The 21,483-nt window shown below is 54.1% G+C and overlaps 1 protein-coding gene across 1 annotated transcript in view; it reads left to right on the forward strand.

Moving 5' to 3' along the window:
- The window catches only part of NTNG2 (netrin G2), a 75,355-nt gene that overhangs the window by 11,741 nt on the left and 42,131 nt on the right, over positions 1 to 21,483 (forward strand). The window contains exon 4 of the mRNA XM_040225448.1: positions 17,774 to 18,417. Coding sequence (XP_040081382.1) covers positions 17,774 to 18,417 — 644 coding nt within the window. The remainder of the gene's footprint in view (positions 1 to 17,773; positions 18,418 to 21,483) is intronic.

Raw genomic sequence — 21,483 nt, forward strand, 5'->3', positions numbered from 1 at the left:
AGAGAATGAAGGATGGGGGCTGGGCGGCGCAGGACCCCCGCAAGGACAGCCCCTTAGCCAGGTTTCCCCAGCTGTGCAACGAGCTTTGGCTAGTGTGCCATGGGAGTTCAGAGGCAGGGGGCTGGGCACCAGGGTGGTCTGTGACCTTGAGGGGTTGGAAGGATTCAGAAGAGTGGATGACTGGGGAGGGGACAGGCCACTTGGCCGGTTGGTTTCATCAAAGCCCCTGCCCTGTAAGCCTGTGGGCGGGGCTGTCACTGTGCCCCGGATGGAGAAATAGACCAAGGCTCCCCAAGGCCCACTGTTGGTGGAGCTGGGATCCAGTCTTCTCCGCCTGGCTCCTAACCACTCCCCAGTGTCAGAGGGATTAGACCAAGGGTGTCCGGGGAGGAGAGGAGGAGGAAAGGAGCACTAGGCAGGCAGAGACCTGAGGAGGCCCACAGGGCATGCAAGTCCTGGGGCTGGACCAGAGCTTGGCAGGCTCAAAGAAGCAGGTGCCAAGCTGCAGCCCCGCCCCGTTACCAGCCAGCCATCACCACCCCAGGAAGGGGGTCCGGGCTGTGTTCCTGATCCACAGCCCAGACCCCAGGCTCTCCTGCCTCAGGACTGGCCAGGGCCCACCGGGCCCACAAGGAGGCCTGGCTCCTTCCTGGAGGGAACCAGAGTGTTGGAGAAAGTGGGAAACGGAAGACGATGCATGGATCTGTTTGGCTTTGGTTTGCAGGTTCTGATTTTTTTTTTTAAATCATCACAGCAGATTTGCTTAAATATATGAAAATGTGTTTCTAATTCCCCAAGCACACACCAACTGCTGGCAGGGTGACGGGGGCCAGGGAGTGGTGTGTCAGAGCAGATAGAGTGAAGGGGGCTGGGGGCTGGGTGGTGCTGGGCCTTGCCAGTCTCCTCGCGGCAAGGACAGCCCCTTAGCCAGGTTTCCCCAGCTGTGCAACGAGGTTTGGCTAGGTTAACCACTTCATCCAGCATCGCCGCACAATCATAGATGCCTTCTCAGAGTTTGGGGAAAATCTATGCCAGAGTTCAGACCTGGTCAAAAACCGACAAAACGGGGGGCTCCAGTGCAGATAGAGGGGCTCTGAATCCATTTCCTGTGCTCAGCGCAGCACTGGGATTTTTTATTTCCAAATTCAAATCCCTTTATTATAGTATTCTATTAAAGGAAAATCAAAACAAAGAAAAACAAAGCTGAGTGCTAAAGATATAATTGTACATCACATCATTTCCCTTTGGTGTCGGCTTCTAAATTCTTTTTAAAAAAATTAATTGAGGTGTAATTGACATAGAACTTTGTATTAGTTTTAGGTGCACAACAGAATGATTTGACGTAGGTACGTATTTCGAAAGAGGGACTTTCCTAGTGGTCCAGTGGTGGGTTGATCCCTGGTTGGGGAACTAAGATCCCACATGTGGCCAAAAAAACAAAAAAACTATTACGAAAGAATTACCTAAGTTTAGTTTAGTTTAGTTTCTAAGTTTAGTTTCTATCACCACATAGTCACAGTTACAATTTTATTTTCTTGTGATGAAGGCACTTTAAAAATATTTTTTAATTAAAAAAAATTGCAATGATAGTCACATAACTTGAAATTAGCCATCAATTTTTTAAAAGCTGGGGTAAAATATATATAACATAGAATCTGCCTTTTCAGCCGTTTTTAAATATTCAGTTCAGTGGCATGTAGGACGTTCACAATGTTGCACAACCAACATCTCTATTTCCAAGAGATTTTCATCATTTTCTGAAAGGAAATCCCATCTCTATCAGCAGCCGCTCCCCATTCCTCTGTCCTCAGCCCTTGGCAATCATTAGTCTGCTTCCTATATCATGCCTTTGCCCATTCCAGACACGTCCTTTAAATGGAATCAGACCAAGTGTGACTTTTTAATCTGGCTTCCTTCACTCAGCATCATGTTCTGGAGCTTCACCTGTACCAGCACCTTGTTCTTTTTTCTAGCTGAGTGAGATTCCATCGCGTGCTCTCCCACGTTTTGTTTATCCCTTCATTAGTTGGTGGGCATGTGGATTGTTTCCACTTTGGGGCTATTGTGAATAATATTGTCATGAACATTTATGTACAAGTTTTTGTATGGACATATGGTTCCATTTCTCTTGGGGCTATACCTAGGAGGGGAATTGCTGGGTCATATTGGGCTTCCCTGGTAGCTCCGATGGTCTCTGCCCACAATGCGGGAGACCTGAGTTTGATCCCTGGGTTGGGAAGATCCCCTGGAGAAGGGAAGGGCAACCCACTCGAGTATTCTTGCCTGGAGAATTCCATAAACAGAGGAGTCTGGCGAGCTACAGTCCATGGGGCCACAAAGAGTCGGACACGCCTGAGGGACTAACACACCTAATTTTAGATTTACGTTTTTGAGCAATTGCCAAACTGTTTTTCAGAACAGTTGCACCATTTTACATTCTTACCAGCACTGTTACAAGGGGTCCAATTTCTCTGTGTCCCTGCCAACACTTGTAACTTTCCAGTTTTCTTTTGTATTATAACGGCTAACCCGGTTGGTGTGAGCTGGTATTGCATTAGGGTTTTGATTTGCGTTTCTCTGCTAATGATGCTGGTATTGTGTTCTCACGGGCCATCTGTACATCTTCTTTGGAGAAATGTGTATTCAAGTCTTTTTGCCCAGTTTTTCATTGGGCTGTCTCTTGGTTGTTGAGTTGTATGTGTTTTTTAATATATCATTTCAGTTCAGTCGCTCAGTCGTGTTCGACTCTTTGCGACCCCATGAATCGCAGCACACCAGGCCTCCCTGTCCATCACCATCTCCCAGAGTTCACTCAGACTCACGTCCATCGAGTCCGTGATGCCATCCAGCCATCTCATCCTTGGTCATCCCCTTCTCCTCCTGCCCCCAATCCCTCCAGCATCAACGTCTTTTCCAGTGAATCAACTCTTTGCATGAGGTGGCCAAAGTACTGGAGCTTCAGCTTTAGCATCATTCCTTCCAAAGAAATCCCAGGGTTGATCTCCTTCAGAATAGACTGGTTGGATCTCCCTGCAGTCCAAGGGACTCTCAAGAGTCTTCTCCAACACCACAGTTCAAAAGCATCAATTCTTCGGCGCTCAGTCCAACTCTCACATCCATACATGACCACAGGAAAAACCATGGCCCTGACTAGACGGACCTTAGTCGGCAAAGTAATGTCTCTGCTTTTGAATATACTATCTAGGTTGGTCATAACTTTTCTTCCAAGGAGTAAGCATCTTTTAATTTCATGGCTGCAGTCACCATCTGCAGTGATTTTGGAGCCCCCAAAAATAATGTCTGACACTGTTTCCACTGTTTCCCCATCTATTTGCCATGAAGTGATGGGACCGGAAGCCATGATCTTCATTTTCTGAATGTTGAGCTTTAAGCCAACTTTTTCGCTCTCCTCTTTCACTTTCATCAAGAGGCTTTTTAGCTCCTCTTCACTTTCTGCCATAAGGGTGGTGTCATCTGCATATCTGAGGTGATTGATATTTCTCCCGGCAATCTTGATTCCAGCTTGTGTTTCTTCCAGTCCAGCATTTCTCATGATGTACTCTGCATAGAAGTTAAATAAGCAGGGTGACAATATACAGCCTTGATGTACTCCTTTTCCTATTTGGAACCAGTCTGTTGTTCCATGTCCAGTTCTAACTGTTGCTTCCTGACCTGCATACAGGTTTCTCAAGATGCAGATTAGGTGGTCTCCTAAATCCTTATCAGGTGTGTGATTTGCTAATATTTCCCCCACTCTACAGATCATCTTTCACTCTTTGGATTATGCCCTTTGGGGTTTTTTGTTTATCGTTGAGTTTTCTTTTTTCTTGGCCTTTCTTGGTGCTGGGTCTTTGCTGTGGCAAAGCCCAAGCTGGCCTCCCAAGAAGTGCCTGAGTGGCACCTTCAGGGCGGGTGTGGCCTTAAGGTCAGAGTTTGCTCTCTGGCCTGTGAAGGTGAGCTATCTGCCTGGGTGCAGCCTCCCATGACCCAGTCTTGCTCAGAGTCAGCTCTTGCAGGCCTTGGGGCTTCTCAAGGCCCCTGCCCCAACCCGCGCACAAGCCGTGGCTCTTGCTGTGGCAGCACCACGGAGGGTGGGCTGGAAGGGGATGTTTGTGGCAGGCGGGTCAGGCCAGGGCGGGAGGCAGGCTGCTGGGCAGAATGTCAGGGATCACCGCCAAGTCAGCCTCGGTGGCCGCTTTCCACCGTCAGGAGCAGGGTGTGTGTGGCCCAGCCCTCAGCGGGGAGCTTCAGGAACCAAGAGCCGGGGACACACTTGTGGGTCTTGTGTCTCACCACCTGCTAGTGTTTTTTCTGCCCGCCCCACATTGCTGTCTATGGGGTCACACAGAGTCAGACACGACTGAAGTGACTTAGCAGCAGCAGCAGCAGCCCCATATTGCAGGATTAGTCTGCTATTTCCCGAGACCTCCCTGTGCTCCGGGCACCCTGCAAAGCACTGTGCGTAGCATTTGTGTCTGTCTACAACACTGGGACGGGTATATTGCAAATGAGGAGAGGGAGGCTCAGAGAGGTGCAGAGACTCACCTAAGTTTGCACAGCAATGACAAGGCCAGGACCTGTCTCTGGGCCCTTGGCCACTGTCCCATGCTGCCTTGTCGAAAGTCTGACCGGCTGTCCGCGGGGACCTGTGATCCCAAGGTGCAGCTCTGGAAGGGCCACTTCACCTCTCAAGGTCTCATGGGTAGGAAGGAATTAAATCCCAGTTTATGGGCCCCTCAGATCTACACCTGGGGCTTTCAGAGCTGCCCTCTCCTATTAAAGGGCCCTAGCCCCATCTTCAAAGACCAGACACCCTTCCCTTGCAGCAGTTTGTCCTGAGGGTTTGGGGACTATTTGGACCCCCTCAGTCCCTCATTCCAGCTCCTTCTGCTGCCTGAGTTGTTCGTCCGACTCCAAGTGTCAACCAGGGAAATAAAAGGAAATGAAATACGACCCAGGCATTGCCCCTCAGTCGTAGCAGAAATCTGTGGTCAGGCAGAAGGTGAAAAGGAGGCGAAAGAGAGATGGAGCCTTGGGTAACCTTGGGCCCCTTCATCAGCTGCGGCAGCGCCCCCTCTACCTGAGCCCACAGAAAACTCATGATGCCCTTTCGGGGGACTGCGGGTCCTCGAATTATCCCCTCTGGCTGGGGCATCTAGAGCTGGCAAAGGCAGGTGACAGCGGAAGGAGAAGCCAGCAGGCCACAGGCACACCCCCTGTCCCCGCCCCAGGCACAATCGAGAACCCCTGGCCAACAGCTCTGGGGCCGGCATCATGCTGGGTCTGGGCTCCACACTGGATTGACTTCCAGAGGCTGGGTGCCCTCACCTCTCGCCTCACTTTGGGATGTAAATTCCCTGCCTTCCCCAGAGGGGGTTTGCGTATCCACCCTCCAGGTCACACTGCATCCCCAGAGTCTGCTTCTGGCTTTTGGAACTTTGATACTTAGAGGAAGACAGGGAAGCGTGGAGAGAGCAGTAACATCCCAGGCACGTGGGACCCAGAGCGGGTGGACAAAGGCAGGACCCCACCACACCTCAGCCCCCAAACCCCAGGGCAGGGCCTCCTACTCTGGAGGGGTCACAGCCCCTTTGAGAATCCAGGGTGCTCTTCCTAGAACAATGCACACATACACACACAGTTGCAAATCTCACAGGCGCCCCAGACCACCCTGAGTCCACCCTTGGGCCCCTGTGGTCCCTCTGGGAGCCCTAAACTCAGGAAAACTGCCATTTGTCTTCTCGGCTGGCTGGGTCTGTTGTCTGAGCATCTTCTTGATCCACCTCTGCAGACCAGCCGCGTGCGTGCTCAGTTGCTCAGTTGTGTCCGACTCTTGCGACCCATGGGCTACAGCCCATCGGGCTCCTCCGTCCATGGGATTTCCCAGGCAAGAATGCCGGAGTGGGCTGCCATTCCCTTCGCCAGGGGATCTTTCCGACTCGGGGATCGAACTCGTGTCCCCTGCATCTCGTGCACTGGCAGGCAGACTCTTCACCACTGAGCCATCTGGGAAGCTCCTCAGACCTTACATTTAGTGAGTGTCTATTGCATCTCGAACCCTTGACCTAATGTAGCTCATTGAACCCTCCAGGGACACTTAAGAACAGATCCTATATTTATATCCATTTTGAATATGAGGAACCCGAGGCTCAGAGAGGTTAAGTCCCTTGCCCAAAGTCACACAGCTTCTAAGAAGAGGAGCCTGGCGCCTCCACCACCAGCTGCCTGGCCCCAGTGCCTGGCTCCCAGCCAGGCTGCTTAGCTGCCCTGAGGCGCTGAGTCTCTCTCCGGGTTAGACTGAGGCGGTTGTTATGTGTGTGCGCTCACGTACTTGTGGGCGTGCACTGTCCCTGTCTGCCTCTGCTCCCCCAGCGCGCCCTGGCTGCCGGAGGAAGGAGGGCTGGGGAGGAGGGACCAGAGCGTTTTGCCCACCCTGCGTGTCCCCTGAGACACCACGGAGTCTGCTAATCTACTTATTTGATAATTCACTTATTTCATGTCTATTTGGCCGTGTGCGTGCCCCCACCTACCAGCTCCGGGGGAGACGAGATGGCTTTGCCTGGAGGAATCTGATCTGTTTTTTTCTGGGGAAGGAGTGAAAAAAAAAAAAAACCACCCAAGAATGGACAATAATGGACCTAAAAATAGAGGGTGGAGGGGAGTGCAGTGTTGGGGAGGAGAGGAATCGAGGCGTCTGCCTGTCCCGGGCAGCCCTCCCTTTCCCACCTGAGGTCCCCAAGGGACTGGCCGCCTCCCTGCCTGGGGAGGGGGCGCGAGGAAGGGAAGGAAAGTGGGGCGGGGAGCCAGGGCCTGCCCCATGATGGAGAAATGTCCCATCGCAGGGTCTTCTGGCCTCGAACTTGGCTGCACATGGGAGTCTCCTGGGAAGCCTGATGGTTACTGCTTGGGAGGGACCCTGCCCCCAAGGGCCTCATTGCCTTGTCCGGGGTGCCCCCAGGTGAGTCAGCCTGAGGACCACTGTCAGGGTGTTCCCACAGCAGGAATGGAGGTTCAGGTGTGGGGCTCTCTTCCTTTAGCTCCATGTCCCCTGACCCTCAGGACAGCCTTCCTGAAGGCCCCAAGCCCAGACAGGCAGCTGGGCCTCCAGAGGAGTGGAGGAAGCAGCGCCCAGGGAGCTGTGCAGACTTTTGGCTCCGTCCAGGGCCCCCACCACTGGAGTGGTCCGCAGCTGAGCCAGTCAGGGGACTCGCCTGGGGGCTCTTAACATCCCCGCAACCTGCTAAGACTGTAGCCCCACCACCTACCCCAGAGTCTCTGGGGTGGGCTTGGGCTAAGGATTTATTCAAGCTTCCCAGGTGGTCCCAGGATACAGCCAAGTTTGAGAACCAAATTTCAGTCTTGCCCAGGACCACACTGGTTCCCTTCCAGCTATAAGCATCTTGTCTTTCAATCTTAAGCATCTTTTTTCATTTTTTATTTTTTTAATTCAAAGACCAGAGAGGGAGAGAGGTTGCTCTCGGAATTTCTCCTTGCATCCAGGCTTCGGGCACCCCATCCTTGCTCTGGTTCCTGGGACTCGAAGGGTGCTGGCTCCTGCCTTGTCCTGTGTTCCCAGGTTCTTAGCCTTTCTTTTTGGAAGGAGGCTGCCCAGCCAGAATCAGGGCTTTCCCTGCAGCTGCTAAATGTCAAGGCTGCACGCTGGCTCCAGGCCTGCCCTTTGGCCTTATCTCCAGCTCCCCACCAGGCTCGTGGTCCAACCCAGCTCATTAACCCCTCTCTCCCCGAGGCTCCTGCATGTTCGCTTCATCCTGCTGCATAGGGCATCCTCCTCACAGCCCAGGCGGGTCTCCCTCCTCCCGTCCATATCCAGTCCGCCCATCCTTCTGGGCTTGTCCTTCTGAAATCCCGCCTCCTCCAGAAGCCTTCCTGACCCTGCCAGCCAGTTCCCCTCCAGGTTTGTCATCTGTGCCATACACTGGAGGTCACGACACAGTGGTCAATGCTCCCCCAAGGGGGACTTCCCTGGTGGTCCAGTGGCTAAAACTCAGGGCTCCCAATGCAGGGAGCCTGGGTTCGATCCCTGGTCAAGGAACTAGATCCCGCATGCCACAACTAAAGATCCCACCTGCTGCAAGGAAGATCTAAGGTCTCACATGCTATGACTAAGACCCCTTGCAGCCTCACAAATAAATAAATATTTTTAAATGATTCCATAAGGGGTAAACGTGCCCAGGTTCCTGCAGGTATGACTTTGAGTCAGTGCCTGACCTCTGGGGGCCTCAGTCCCCTCACCTATAAAGCAGGGGTGATGGTGACAGGTGGGCTGACATCACTGTTCACGAGCCCTTCTTTGGATCAGCTGCACCAGGCATCCCGACCTGGCCAGGCATCTGAGTCACCACAGCAGGTTTTAATTGGTTGGTTGGTAGGTTGGTTCACTTTCAATCTGGAACAGAATTTCCGGTCTTAGGGTCCAGAAATATTCTTATCCCCCTCCTTTTCCCAAGGATTTTGATGAACAGCCAGTTCTGATGACCGCTTCTTCAGGGCCATCTTGCACACAGAGGACATTAGAGACCATTGTTGAATAAGTGAAGGAGTGAATGAATGAAACCTTACTGGCTCAGCCTTTCCACTCCCATTCCCACCAAGGGCTTCATCCATAGAGCAATACATTTGTCCAGGTGTGCCAGGGGGTGGGGCAAACCCAGCCACTTCTTTTCTTTCCTCTCCCTGGCCACTTCTTGACTCCTTAGAGACCAACAAGAAGAAATCTAGGAAGCCTTGACTTGTGGCTCTTGGTTCAGGCAGGTCCCATCCGTCTGGGTGCTGCGTCTACTCCTGACACCACCTTCCCAGCTCGAAGGGCCCAGAGAGGCGACCCAGGGAGGGGGACTCTGCAAACCTTAGTTAAGCATCTTGCACGTGAGAGGCCCCGGCCTGCCTTCACAGAGCACACAGTGGGAAGGGGCCACACCATGATTAACCAAAGAAGTTGCTAAGGAAAACTGATGAGATACCTGTCTCGGGGAAGGGCACAGTGGCCAGCCAGGAAAACTGATGAGATGCCCATCTCAGGGAAGGGCACGGTGGCCAGCCAGGATGTTGTCGGAGGAAGGGAGGGCTGGCAGACCCCTGCAGAGGAGGGTAGGGGAGGAGCTTTGGACAGAAGGATGCAGGTGGGCCAGGCTGAGCCGGTAGGTTCAAGAAAGGAAGGGGAAACTTGAGGATCCAAAATAAGGTGGGAAGTTGGCCTCAATACGATCATAAAATGGTCTGTTAGAGTTTTGCTTGTGTTTTAATTTTCTAAGTTTGTTTAGGCTGTGCTGGGTCTCCGTTGCTGAACGGGGTCTTTCTCTAGTTTGGGGAGGTGAGGGCTGCTCTCTAGTCGTGCGTGCGGGCTTCTCATTGTGGGGGCTTCTCTTGCTCCCCAGCATGTGGGATCCTCCTGGACCAGGGATCGAACCTGCGTTCCCTGCATTGGCGGGTGGATTCTGAACCACTGGACCACCAGGGAAGTCCTGTATACGTTTTGCAAAGACATCCGTGGCACAAAGTTCATTTCATCTTCCCTAAACCGAGGACCGGCTCCACTCCAGGCAAGCAGGAGGTAGCCCAGTGGGCTCTCGACGGGGTCTATTATTTTCAAGCTTCTAAGCCCAGTTCTGCCCTTTTCTCAGCACAGTGATGTTGAATAGGTTTCCTAACCTATCGGTGCCTCTGTTTCTCCCTTTTGAAAATAATTACGAGATGAGAGGAAAGGAAGTTTCACCTGAAAAATCTTGGTCTCCATGCCTGGACCAGCTTGGGTTTGGAATTTATGGAGAGAGTGCTCTGGGGTGTCGCAGGAGCCGAAACTGGGGGGAGGAGGAGATGTTTCTCCAGATCGAGTTGGGGCGGGGAGGCCAAGGGCAGGGGATGGACAGGGCAAAGGTTAGGGGTGGGGGCTGTCAGGCTCAACGAACGTTCAACCTCAACCCACTTGGACCCTCCCGGGCTCCCCTGTTTCAGCCGGTGTCCCCACCATTCCTGGGCCTCTTTTGGGCCCCATAGTTCTTCAGCAGAAAAGCCAGGGGCAGCTTGCAGAGAGCCAGAGAGGGGCTCTGCAAGGCCCCAGGGTCTGGGGAGGGCGGCTCCCCTGGGTGTCCCAGCCTGGCCCCTCGGAGGAGGCCACCCTGCCCCCCACCATCACCCGGCATTGAATCCTCCAGGCCACTTTTTTTCCCCTCCATGATAAAATATTCATGTCAGCAGAGCAGGCCCTCTTTGGGAAGGCTGCCGATGTCTAGCTTCTGCTTTGCACAAGCTTTTAAAGAGCAGGACGCTTTTCCCTGGCTCTAAGCATTTTCTAAGTCCTGAATCAATAGTGCACTGCACCCGGCTTCTCTGAATGCAGCTTTTCTGCCTCTCTGCACCCTCCCACCCTCCCCCCACCCCGTCCCTGCTTTCTCCCTCTTTCTTTTGTCGTTCCCTCTCTCCTGATGTACTTTTTATTTACTTTTTAAAAACAGCGTTCAACAAAAGCTTTGGGCTGTTTGGGTGGTGAGAGCCTCGGATGGGGATTGGGGGTGGGCTGGCAGGACAGAGGGAGGCCCGGGCAGCTGCCAGGCAGGCGGCTCCTTGGATGAACAGGTGGAGTCTGTGTGCGCGGGGAGGAGCAGCTGAGCCGCCCGCTGGCCCTGGTGGGAAAGCGTTTGCTCTCCTAGCATGGGGGAGGAGGAGGGCCTGGGCTAATCTGGCCTCTCACTCTCCTTTCTCTCATCAATTAGAAACTGTTTACTGCGTAACCAGAGAAAACGAGGATAAACGCATAGAAGATGGGGGGTCTAGAGCGAAGGAAATATGCAGAGTGCGAGTCAAAATATATCGCCCAACTTTCTAAGGAGCCAGCAGTCCAGATTGGCCTATCTGCTTTTTATAGTAATGAGTTCCCTGTCGTGAGGGGTATGCAAATGAGGAGGTGCCATCCCTCGTCTGAGAGAGATGCCCACTTGGATCTGGTCAGTCATGCGGTACCCAGTGAGGTGCCGGGATGCAGAAGGTGACTGTGGGGGGCCCACAGGGATCACCCCAGGCACTCCAGCTGGAATAGAGTTTCCCACCCCAAACGTTCCTAGAAATCTGGCCGTGGGAAGAATCTACATATGCCCAGGACCAAGTGAAGTATGTCTTTTTTTTTTTTTTAAGGAATACAATTTTGAGTTCCTGGAGAGATTAACCCTTGTCTGGCCACGGCAGCACCTTGGCAAGACCCCACCCAGCCCCCTCTGGCTGTTCGGCTGATGGACAGTCGTCCTGGGTCCCTCGTGGTGGGAAGGGGTGTTCGGCACTGCATCCTTGCCCTGCTCAGGGGCAGCTTGTCCACCAGGACGGCCTGATGCCCCAGGCCATCAGAAAGGCTTGCTAGCTGCGTCTACTGGGGAGGGGAGGGACATTGAGAAGCCAGGCTCCTGCCCCGCAGCTAAAACAGCACCTGGGCGGGCCACTTCCCACTCCCCTCGGGAGCCACGCCCTCCTCCTGGTGCTGAACGCTCTGAGGGAGCTAGGGAGGGCGTGTTGAATAACTACGCAACCGACGCCATCCTCAGAGCCAACTGTCAAGGATCGCCGCCGAGTTTGGGAATATTTATCAAATCAGTGCTGGGAGCGGGAGTGGCAAGGGTGAGCCAGACCTGGCCCCTGCATCCCAGAGTCTAGTCTCAATCACAGAAGGCTCTGGAAGGAGGTAAATGAGGGCAGGGTTAAAGTGAAAGGGGGCCAGGAGCAAAGTGGAGGGCTCATCTCTGCAGAACTGAGATGCTTTTCCTTGGTTATGGCCAGGCCTGGCCGGGCTCAGGAGGTGGCCTGTGACTCTGGGTCTGAGGTGGACCTTGGACCAGGAGATGCCCACCATGGCTGGCCTGGGATCAGGGTCTGGGCTCGGATGAGGCATCACTGTGGCTTCTGGAGACTCTCTGCCAGGATGGATGAGCCCCAGGAAGATGCCTTCCTCTGCCTGAGTGACAGCCAGGCTGGGAAGAAATGGCACCAATGAGAAGCAAAACCTGAAACCTCAAGAGGAGCCTCCCGGGCCAGCTGCCGCTCAGGCCCTGAAATAACACGCGGGTCAGTTTCCGCTGATTCATGAGCAGGGAGGGGTGACCTTGCTGCTGTCCAGGGCTTTTGCTCAGAAAAGGAAACCAAAAAGGGGATGGGAGAGAAGCCTGGAGGATGAGGTGGGGGGCAGTTCGAGGCGGAACTGGGATCAATGAAACCACATGAGAAGCGGGGTGGGGGTGGGGGGGCGGGCGAGTTAGGAGCCGGGGGAGGGAGAAGAGAATTAAGAGACCTCAGGGCAGCTAGAATTAGAACCGGCTCCCAACAGAATCTCCGTTTCCGATTTGTTAATAATTTATCCCCGCTGCAACTTTTCTTACCAATAAATAGGAAATAATTTGTTAAGGAGAATTCCCCTGGCACCCTGGCTTTGTTCCTGGGATGAGGGGGTGGAGGGTGCCTCCGCGTCCTTCCTCCCCGCTGAGGAACTTGGAGCTGGGGAGGTCAGAGTCAGAGCTCATTTCGTGAACAGGGAAACTGAGGCACAGACAGGGCCAAGCCCCACCCAAATTCACACGAGGGGCTAGGGATCGTCTCCAGGATCCCAACTCCATGACCCCAGGGGTCAGCGCCCAGGCCCCAGAGAGTTTACCCCCAAAGTTCTGGAAGCATCATCCAAAGGGGAGGGTGGGACGAGCTCCACCGTGGGTTGGCTCCCCTCCGCTTCAGCTCCTGCCTGCTCTGTGCTGCTCTGACTCCCCTAAGCATCCCTCCCGGGACCTCCATGCTTTGTGTCCTCACCCCAGCCCCCCTGGCCCCGGGGGCTCCCTGGCAGCTCCCCCCGCCCAGCCCAAATCCAGCCTCCCACCCAGAGATGCCCCAGCCCCAGCTGAGGTTGATGGGCTGAGGATGAGACTTCAGCCGGCAACTCTGGCAGACAGGTTCAAAAAAATCCGTCAGCTGCTAAACTGTTCCCTGGGGCCGCCCACACGCCTCGATGGCACCCGAGTCCCGGGGGAGAGGCGGAGGCCTGGGGCGCCAGCGGCCTTTCCTTTTGGGGGAGGGACACGCTTCCTGACTTGTCTCTGAGCCCGAGGCCCTGGCTTCCTGTCCCACCTTGGCCACTGCGGAGCTCTGTGACCTTGAGATGTGGCTCAGTCCCCTTCTTTTGCGAAAGGACCCCGTCGTCCGGGATAAAGCACACGCAGGCTTAGTGTGGCCGTGGCTTGCCCTTGGACACGCTTCCTACACCCGCTGCCCATGAGCCCTGGCCACCATGAAGTGCTCGCCACGTGGTACCCGGAATAACCCTCAGGGCCACTCTTGAAGTCAGCGTTCTCGGCCTCACTGGACTTCCCTTCACTGGACAAGCTTCCCTGAGCCCTCAGGGAGTGCCAGGGTCTGGGCTGCGGGGGGCGCGGAGGCGGGGAGTCCACTGAGGCTCACAGCAGTGGAGTGGCTCCCATCAAGTGGCCAGTAAGAGGCCAGGCCACTGTACTCGTCCTCCCAGCTCCCAGGGCAAAGCCCTTCCCACCCCACCGCTGCTCTGCAAAGACCCAAACCAGCTTTGGCAGCATCCGGCAATGGTGTGATTTAGTCCCAACACGTTGGATGGGAAGACCAGTCTGCACGAAGCTGCTTATTCCTCCTCCTAAGACTTGGTTACGGTTCCAGGGACTGCCCGTCCATGGGCTCCTTGGGCGCCCAAGTAGCCAGACATCCTCCAAGCAGGTCACCTCCATTCCTGCTATCCTAACAGTCCGCTTTCCCACTTGATGGTACATGTCTTGCTGGTAGCTTATCTCTGCTGTTTACAACCTCACCTTTGACTCCAGCTGCATCCTTTCTACAGTATATGTATGTCACAGAAGCAAAAGCATTAAGAGAGAGTTGCAGAGTTTCTTCAATGAAAAGCCTGGTATGAAGTGGCTGGTCTCCACCCGGTTCTCACCTGGTGCTGGTGTCCAGGCTGGCTACCCTCCCCTCTCCCTTCACCTCTCTTGCTGCCCCACCATGCAGGTGACTTGCCTTCGTGTGTCTGTAGAGACGGACGAGCCTGGTTTCCCCAGAATTTTCTCGCTAAGATGCTTGCAGTGTCCAGAGATGATGGGTGATGCTGGGGCCGGCAGAATCGTGGTTTCTCGTCTGGGAAATGGAGGTGACCTGCCTCCCGGGGTGCTGGGAGGATGCAGCCAGCTTGGATGTGGAGGGCCCAGCCCACTCTGGCCCATGGTGGGCATACAATGACTGTCACAATCCCCACACTCTTTCAAGCCTGCAGTCCCCACTGTGGTCCGTGTGTGAACTTCCCGGCTTCCCCATGAAGGGTGGGGGAAGGTTGCTGAAAAAGCCCTCAACCTCGTGTACAGGAAGCTACTGTTTAATAATAACTGCTATCATTTGGGGACTTTTTCTAGGCATTTCATATAGATTATCTCACATGATATGGGATGAGTCTCAAAGGATTGAGCTGAGACTGAGCCCAAGGCTTTCAGACCCTAGAACCAACTGTCTGACCCCAGAACAGGGGTTTCTAACCGGGGAGATGGGGCTCCATGAGTCCCCTGAGTAGAAAATGTGATGTGTTACACTTCTCTGTAACAAATCCCAAGGCCTTCAATCAGGGGTAAGATTTGTGTGGGGGTGGGGGGGTGGGGGATACTCATGAGATGTCTAAAGAAACAAATGACTACTACATTTGATAATTTCAAAGGATGGCTCCAGTGTTATCCTGAAAAGTTAAGGGTGTGCCCCAAACATCGCAGGCTCTTTCTGCCTGGTATTAGGCCAGTTTATCTTGATGGTTTGTTTCATCATTAGTTAATCTGATCTCATAGAGCTGAGTGGAAATGTGCAGACTTAGGAGGCTGGCAAGAGCTGGCCCTCCAGCCGGCCCCTCCCTCACACACAGAGCCGTCAGCCGTCAGATGCCGCAACGCTCAGGGTCAGGGTCGGGGACTTGGGCTTGCGTCCCAGGCTTGCTCCTCGGAATCCTCCCTGGTGCAGAACAGGAGGAAAAGGAGAGCGTAAGCTTAGGAACGTCTGTGGGCCACGAAGCCGCCTTCAAAGGAGGCACCCCCATTCCCTAAATGGTTAAATGGAATTCCGAGACCTTGGGGGTGGGAGGGGGGTGGAAGAAAGAAGGGAGACAGGAGAGGGAATTGTGTTGGTGATGGCTTGGGATTTATTTATTGTACTCGCTCTTGATTAAGCCCGCTCCGCAGCAGGCGTGGGGCTGGTAAATACACAGGCTGATGCATTAGTTTCTGACCATCTGCTTCCCGGAGCCGGAGGGCGGGGGACCGGCGGGCCCGGCAGGTTAGGGCAGCTTAGCGCCCGCAGCCAGGTTGGAGCCCCCGTCCCTTGGCAGAGCCGGCCACGTCAGTCTTCCTGATGACAGACAGGCCGGAGCAGTCTTCAGTGGGGACCCCAGGGAGGAGGAGAGGTGAGGGAGGGTAGGCAGGGGGATGGAGAAGGGGAGAGGTGAGGTGTGGCTGATTGACAGCAGCTGGGGGTGGACAGGAATACTCTCAACATTCACTATGAGATCTATTACTATTAATCTAATTATCTTCTATTAATATCTAATTAATAGGGTGACAATAATAACTATCCCTTGGGCTTCCCTTGTGGCTCAGGTGGTAAAGAATCCGCCTGCAATGTGGGAGACCTGGGTTCGATCCCTGGGTTGGGAAGACCCCCTGGAGAAAGGAAAGGCTACCCACTCCAGTATTCTGAAGAATTCCATGGACTGTATAGTCCATGAGGTCGTAAAAAGCCAGACATGACTAGCGACTTTCACTTCACACTAGTGTTTACTGAGGTCCAGGCCCTATACGGAGGCTTTACCACATTGGCCCAGGTAAACACACTCACAACTCCCTGACGAGGGAACTAAGTTCAAAGATGAATCAGACAAGGCAGGCTTCCTGGAGAAAGTACATCAGGGATGATTCTCTAAAAACCCAGAAGAGGGAAAGTGGCTACAGGTATAAAACTCCTGGACTGACCAGGTAGAGTAGACAGGGCACCCCAGGAGACCAGGATAGAGCTATTTTGGTGGAGCCTGCCTCAGTAAACCCCAGGGCCAGCCTGCCCACTGAGGATCCCAGGGGGGACTGGGATCTGGCCCTCCACTAACGGCTTCAAAGCTGATGGCCTAAGGTCACCGCAGTGATGCAGGCTCAGCCCCTCAGGAGACGAGGCGCCCACACTCCCAGGAGCCGAATGCCTCATTTTAGAATGTGAGGCTTTAACTCAGATTCAAGCCGCTTTGTTTCTGAGCAAACCAGGGACCTGAAATATTCATCAAAAGAGGCTGCAATTGGTCTGGGGCGCGTGCAGTTCTTAGTGACAGTTTTTCCTTTTAATTAGTAGACTTTACTTTTTAGAGCAGTCTGAGGTTTACTAAAATGGAGCAGGCAGTCCAGAGAGCTCCTAAGACCCGTTTCCCCACATAATTCCCCATTATTAACAGCCCACGTTAGCGTGGCGCCTTTGTTAATCAGACGTGTTGTGATTAACCCAAGTCCACATCGACAGTGAGGTTCACTCTTGTGTTGTACATTTCTTCGGGTTTGGACAGATGGATCATTTCTCCACCACGACACGATTGTACTAGAGGGTTTTGCTGCCCTAAAAATCCCCTGGGCTTCCCCATTCATCTCTCCCATCCCGGGCAACCACTGTGTTAGATTTTCAGGCCTCTGGGTGAATTCACATGGTGGACCAGACTCGGGGGGGTGGGTCTGAACTACCGAGGAGGGGAGCCCCAGCTGGAGCCGGCTGGGCCTGGGAGTGGGCTGCCAGCCTTCGGAAGTGGGGGGGTGGGGAGGAGAGGAAGCACGTGGGAGCTGTGCCCCGCCTTTCCCAGTCAGTGTCCCCCACAGGGCCCGGCAGGCATGTGCCAGGGACCCGGAAAGGACCTGCCAGCAGATGCACCTCCTTGAGAGCGACTGGCCAACACTCAGCGTGCCTGGGCTGTGGGTGAAGCAGACAGGGAGGCTCTGGGGACAGGGAGCAAGCGCCTGTGACAGACGGACCCCTGTTCCTCCTCGCAGGGTCTTGGGGCCAGGGCTACCGCCTTCCCGGGCCCGGGGGGCTCCATCTGGGGCACGGAGCTAACACTCCCACACCATGCACCTCGGAGGTGAGACACTAAACGGGAGAGAACGAGACACTGCGCCTGGCTCCAGCAGGCTTTGACTTCTTCCACTGCCCTCCTGTGGCTACTGATTGTGCTGTTCCAAGGGTCGGGAAGATGTGTCTGTGTAGGAGGCAATTCAAGAGTCAAGAGTGTGAGCAGGAATTTGGAGGCAGACAGAGGGTGGACGGGCACGTGGAGGACAGGGAACACCATCTGCAAAGGCTCAGAGGCACAGACACAGGAGGCTTGGAGGAGAGGAGTGCTCAGGTCGGAGGCCAGGAATGGTGGCCCTGGGCATGGAGGGAGGAGGTCAGGGCGCTGCAGGAAAGACAGGGCTTTATCCTCCAGGCGGTGGGGGAGCCACAGACATTCCTGGAGCGGTGACTAGCTCCCGCCTTTCTTGCTTGTCTGTGCTTAGGGTAGAAACAGATGTGTTTCCTGGGAAAGCCCTAGAGCTGCGTGTGGTTTAGGGATTTCGGAAAAGAGAGGCTTCCTGGTGCCCAGACCCTGGAGCACAGGCTCTGAGACCTCTGGGCACCCAGCAGGGGCCAGGCTGGGCCAGGGCTCCCTGTCCCCACCCACCAGAGGAGCCAGCACCCACCCTGGTCTCCCTCCCCACACCACTTGCAGGAGAACCCCTACCTGTGCAGCAACGAGTGTGACGCCTCCAACCCAGACCTGGCGCACCCGCCACGGCTCATGTTCGACAGGGAGGACGAGGGCCTGGCCACCTACTGGCAGAGTGTCACGTGGAGCCGCTACCCCAGCCCGCTGGAGGCCAACATCACGCTCTCGTGGAACAAGAGCGTGGAGCTGACGGACGACGTGGTTGTCACCTTCGAGTACGGCCGGCCCACCGCCATGGTCCTGGAGAAGTCGCTGGACAACGGGCGGACGTGGCAGCCCTACCAGTTCTTCGCGGAGGACTGCATGGAGGCCTTCGGCATGCCCGCGCGGCGGGCGCGCGACCTGTCGGCGTCGGGCGCGCACCGGGTGCTGTGCACCGAGGAGTACTCGCGCTGGGCCGGCTCCAAGAAGGAGAAGCACGTGCGCTTCGAGGTGCGGGACCGCTTCGCCATCTTCGCCGGGCCCGACCTGCGCAACATGGACAACCTGTACACGCGGCTGGAGAGCGCCAAGGGCCTCAAGGAGTTCTTCACCCTCACCGACCTGCGCATGAGGCTGCTGCGGCCGGCGCTGGGCGGCACCTACGTGCAGCGGGAGAACCTCTACAAGTACTTCTACGCCATCTCCAACATCGAGGTCACCGGCAGGTAAGGCCCCCGGGGCGACCTGGTTCCTGGGATATTACCTGATAACTGGAATGTAACGTGATACCCAGGATGTTACCTGGTTTCTGGGATGTTGTCTGGTTCCTGAGACATTACCTGGTTCCCAGGATGTTACCTGGTTTCTGGGATATTACTTGATACCTGGAATGCAACATGATACCCAGGATGTTACCTGGTTTCTGGGATGTTGTCTGGTTCCTGAGATATGACCTGGTACCCAGGATGTTACCTGCTTCCCGGAACATTATCTTGTTCCTAAGATATTACCTGGTTCCTGGGACATTATCTTATGCCCAAGATGTTACCTCATTTCTGGGATGTTATCTGACACCCAGGATGTTACCTGTTTCCTGAGACATTACCTGGTACCCAGGATATTACTTGATTCCTGGGATGTTATCTTATGCCCAGAATGTTACCTGGTTTCTGGGATGTTACCTGTTTCCTGGAATGTTTCCTGGTACCTGGGACATTACTTGGCACCTGGAATGTTTACCTGGTGTTACATCAAAGGGGCTGCTTGTGTTTTTCCATAGAGGGAGATGAATGGTGGATGCTAAATGCCCTCCATAAAGCCCAGGCTACCTCTGGCCACAGGGCTGGGAAGTCTGGAGAGAATGGGCAGAGCTGGGCCCAGATGGTGGGACTAGGGCTGAAGCCTGGTACTCAGGAGGTACGGTGTAGCTGCCCACCAACTGAGTGAGGGGCACTTGTGTTTGGGGGGACCATGAGATCACCTTCAGGCTCTGTGATTTGCTAGAAGAACTCACTGAACTTGGCAAAGCTGTTATACTCCCAACCGCTGTTTGTTACAATTAAAGGACATAGATAAAAATCAGCAGTGGAGAAAGGGGCACAGGGCAGGATCCGAGAGACAAAATTGCAAGCTTCCAGCTATCCTGTCCCAGGACAGCCGTGCAGACAGTGCTTGATTCTCCCAGCCATGATGTGTGACAACACATGGGGAGTAGCCCAGCTAGGGGAGCTTGCCCGAGCCTGGATTTCCAGGTTTTTATTGGGAATTGATCGCATAGGCATGGCTGACTGGCCATATGATTGACCACAGCCCCTAATTCCTTGACCCACAGGTCATATTGAGACAACATGGCCCAAGGCCCCCACCATAAGTCACATCTTTATTGTGAACTATATGGAGTGGCTCCAAGTAAACCAAGACACTCTTATTGGGCAGGCCATTCCAAGGTTCAGAGTTACCTCCTAGGAGCTAGTCAACGGCCACACTTTTCTTTGGAACATGTAGGGTGTGGACAGCTGTCCAAACTTGCTGAGTTATTCCTTTGCTCACAGCTTTGGAGAAGGAAATGTTTTGAGGACCCTTTTGGGAGGAGGCAAAAGACCATCATAGGACGTACAAGCAGTCTTTGATTCCCAGGAACTGTTTAGATTGCAGTTGATAAAACAGTTCCACACTGAGATACTTTGTTTGTTCGACAGATCATGTGCTTGTCAGTATGAACAAGGCCTTTATCCCACAGAAGGGATAGAACACCCTGCACTCAAGAGCCGGGCTTGGGGAGGCCCTGTGGCTCACAACCACGGCGTCAGTTGTAAAGGGCAGTGGCACGTAACCCAAGAGCTCCCTGAGTGTGGTTCCTGGACCAGCAGTGTCAGCATCACTTGGAAGCTTGCTAGAGATGCAGATTCTCAGGCCCCGTGCCAGACCTGCTGTATTGTAACCTCCAGGGCAGGGGCCTGGCAATCTGTTTGAACAAGCCTTTCTGGAGAATTCTGATACACACTGATGTTTGAGAACCGTTGGTGTGATGGTTGGGAGTAGGCACGCTTTAGCTGATGACCTGGATCTGCTATAGACTGGCTGTGAGCCTCTGCAGGAGGACTGCTCTGTGCCTCAGTTTCCCCATCTGTAGAACAGGGATGGTAACAAGCAGGCTTCTCTCCTTGGGCTGCAGGGAGTTAAATGTGTTCACATTGATGAAACCCTCAGAAAAGACCCTGATGCTGGGAAAGATTGAGGGCAAGAGAAGTGGGCAAAAGAGGATGATGAGATGGTTGGATGGCATCACCAACTCAATGGATATGAGTCTGGGCAAACTCCGGGAAATAGTGAAGGACAGGGTAGCCTGGTGTACTGCAGCCCATGGGGTCACAAAGAGTCAGATACAACTTAGTGACTGAACAACAACAACTTAAACTACATGTTTACCATGTTACGCATGCTGAAAAAGTACTTATTGAATAAAATAAATAGTGGTCAAAATAATGTTGTCAGAGAGCTGGGGCAGGCTGAGGAAGGACCAAGTTGAGACCCAGGGGTGTTGGAGCAGAATTAGGGCCAGGGCACATCACTGGCCAGTTTGGGCGGGGTTGCCCCAGAGTCCAGCTGGGACAACGTTACAGGGCCTCTCTCCCAGCAGGCTCCACGGACTCCCACAATTACTGGTGAGTGCAAAAAATCGTTTGCTGCATGGTATGTGTAGTGTAATCCCAGTTTTGTGAAATGTATGATACAGCCGCACACATAATTTCCCTGTTGACTTTAACATTGGACAGAGGTTGACATTGATGTAGGCAAGAGCTCTGTTCTAGCCCAGGAGTACTGTGGATGTAGGGGAGAGGCTAGGAGCCTGTGTACTAACCCCTCACTGTGGTCGTGCCTGCGGAGCGGGGGTGGGCAGGAGCAGGGTAGGGCTTTAGCTTTCAGCTTGTGTTTGCATTTTATTTCACTTTGACTCTCGGTGTGGATTCCAGGTGGGCCTAGGCAAAGGCAAAGGCAAGCGATTCTTTGAGGTGGGGTCAAGTTCAAGGCTGGCAGGTGGCAGTGAGGCAGGTGTACGTGCAGGGGCCTGTGGTTCGGACGCCCGTGATTCCTAATCCGCCCTCGCTTGGGGTGGGCTGTTTTAAACCAGGAATGTTCTGGAAACCGCCTGATATATGGTGGTTATTGTGGAAGCTGGGGGTCAAAGATCAAGTTCTTGCTCCTGCTTCTTGGATCTATGTCCAGGCTTTGGGCCGTTGGTCAGCACAATGACTTCTGCCGGCCCTGGGGGTACGATGGTCTGGTTTGCT

This window comes from Oryx dammah, unplaced genomic scaffold (genome assembly GCF_014754425.2).
Source record: "Oryx dammah isolate SB20612 unplaced genomic scaffold, SCBI_Odam_1.1 HiC_scaffold_25, whole genome shotgun sequence".
Taxonomy (NCBI): Eukaryota; Metazoa; Chordata; class Mammalia; order Artiodactyla; family Bovidae; genus Oryx; species Oryx dammah.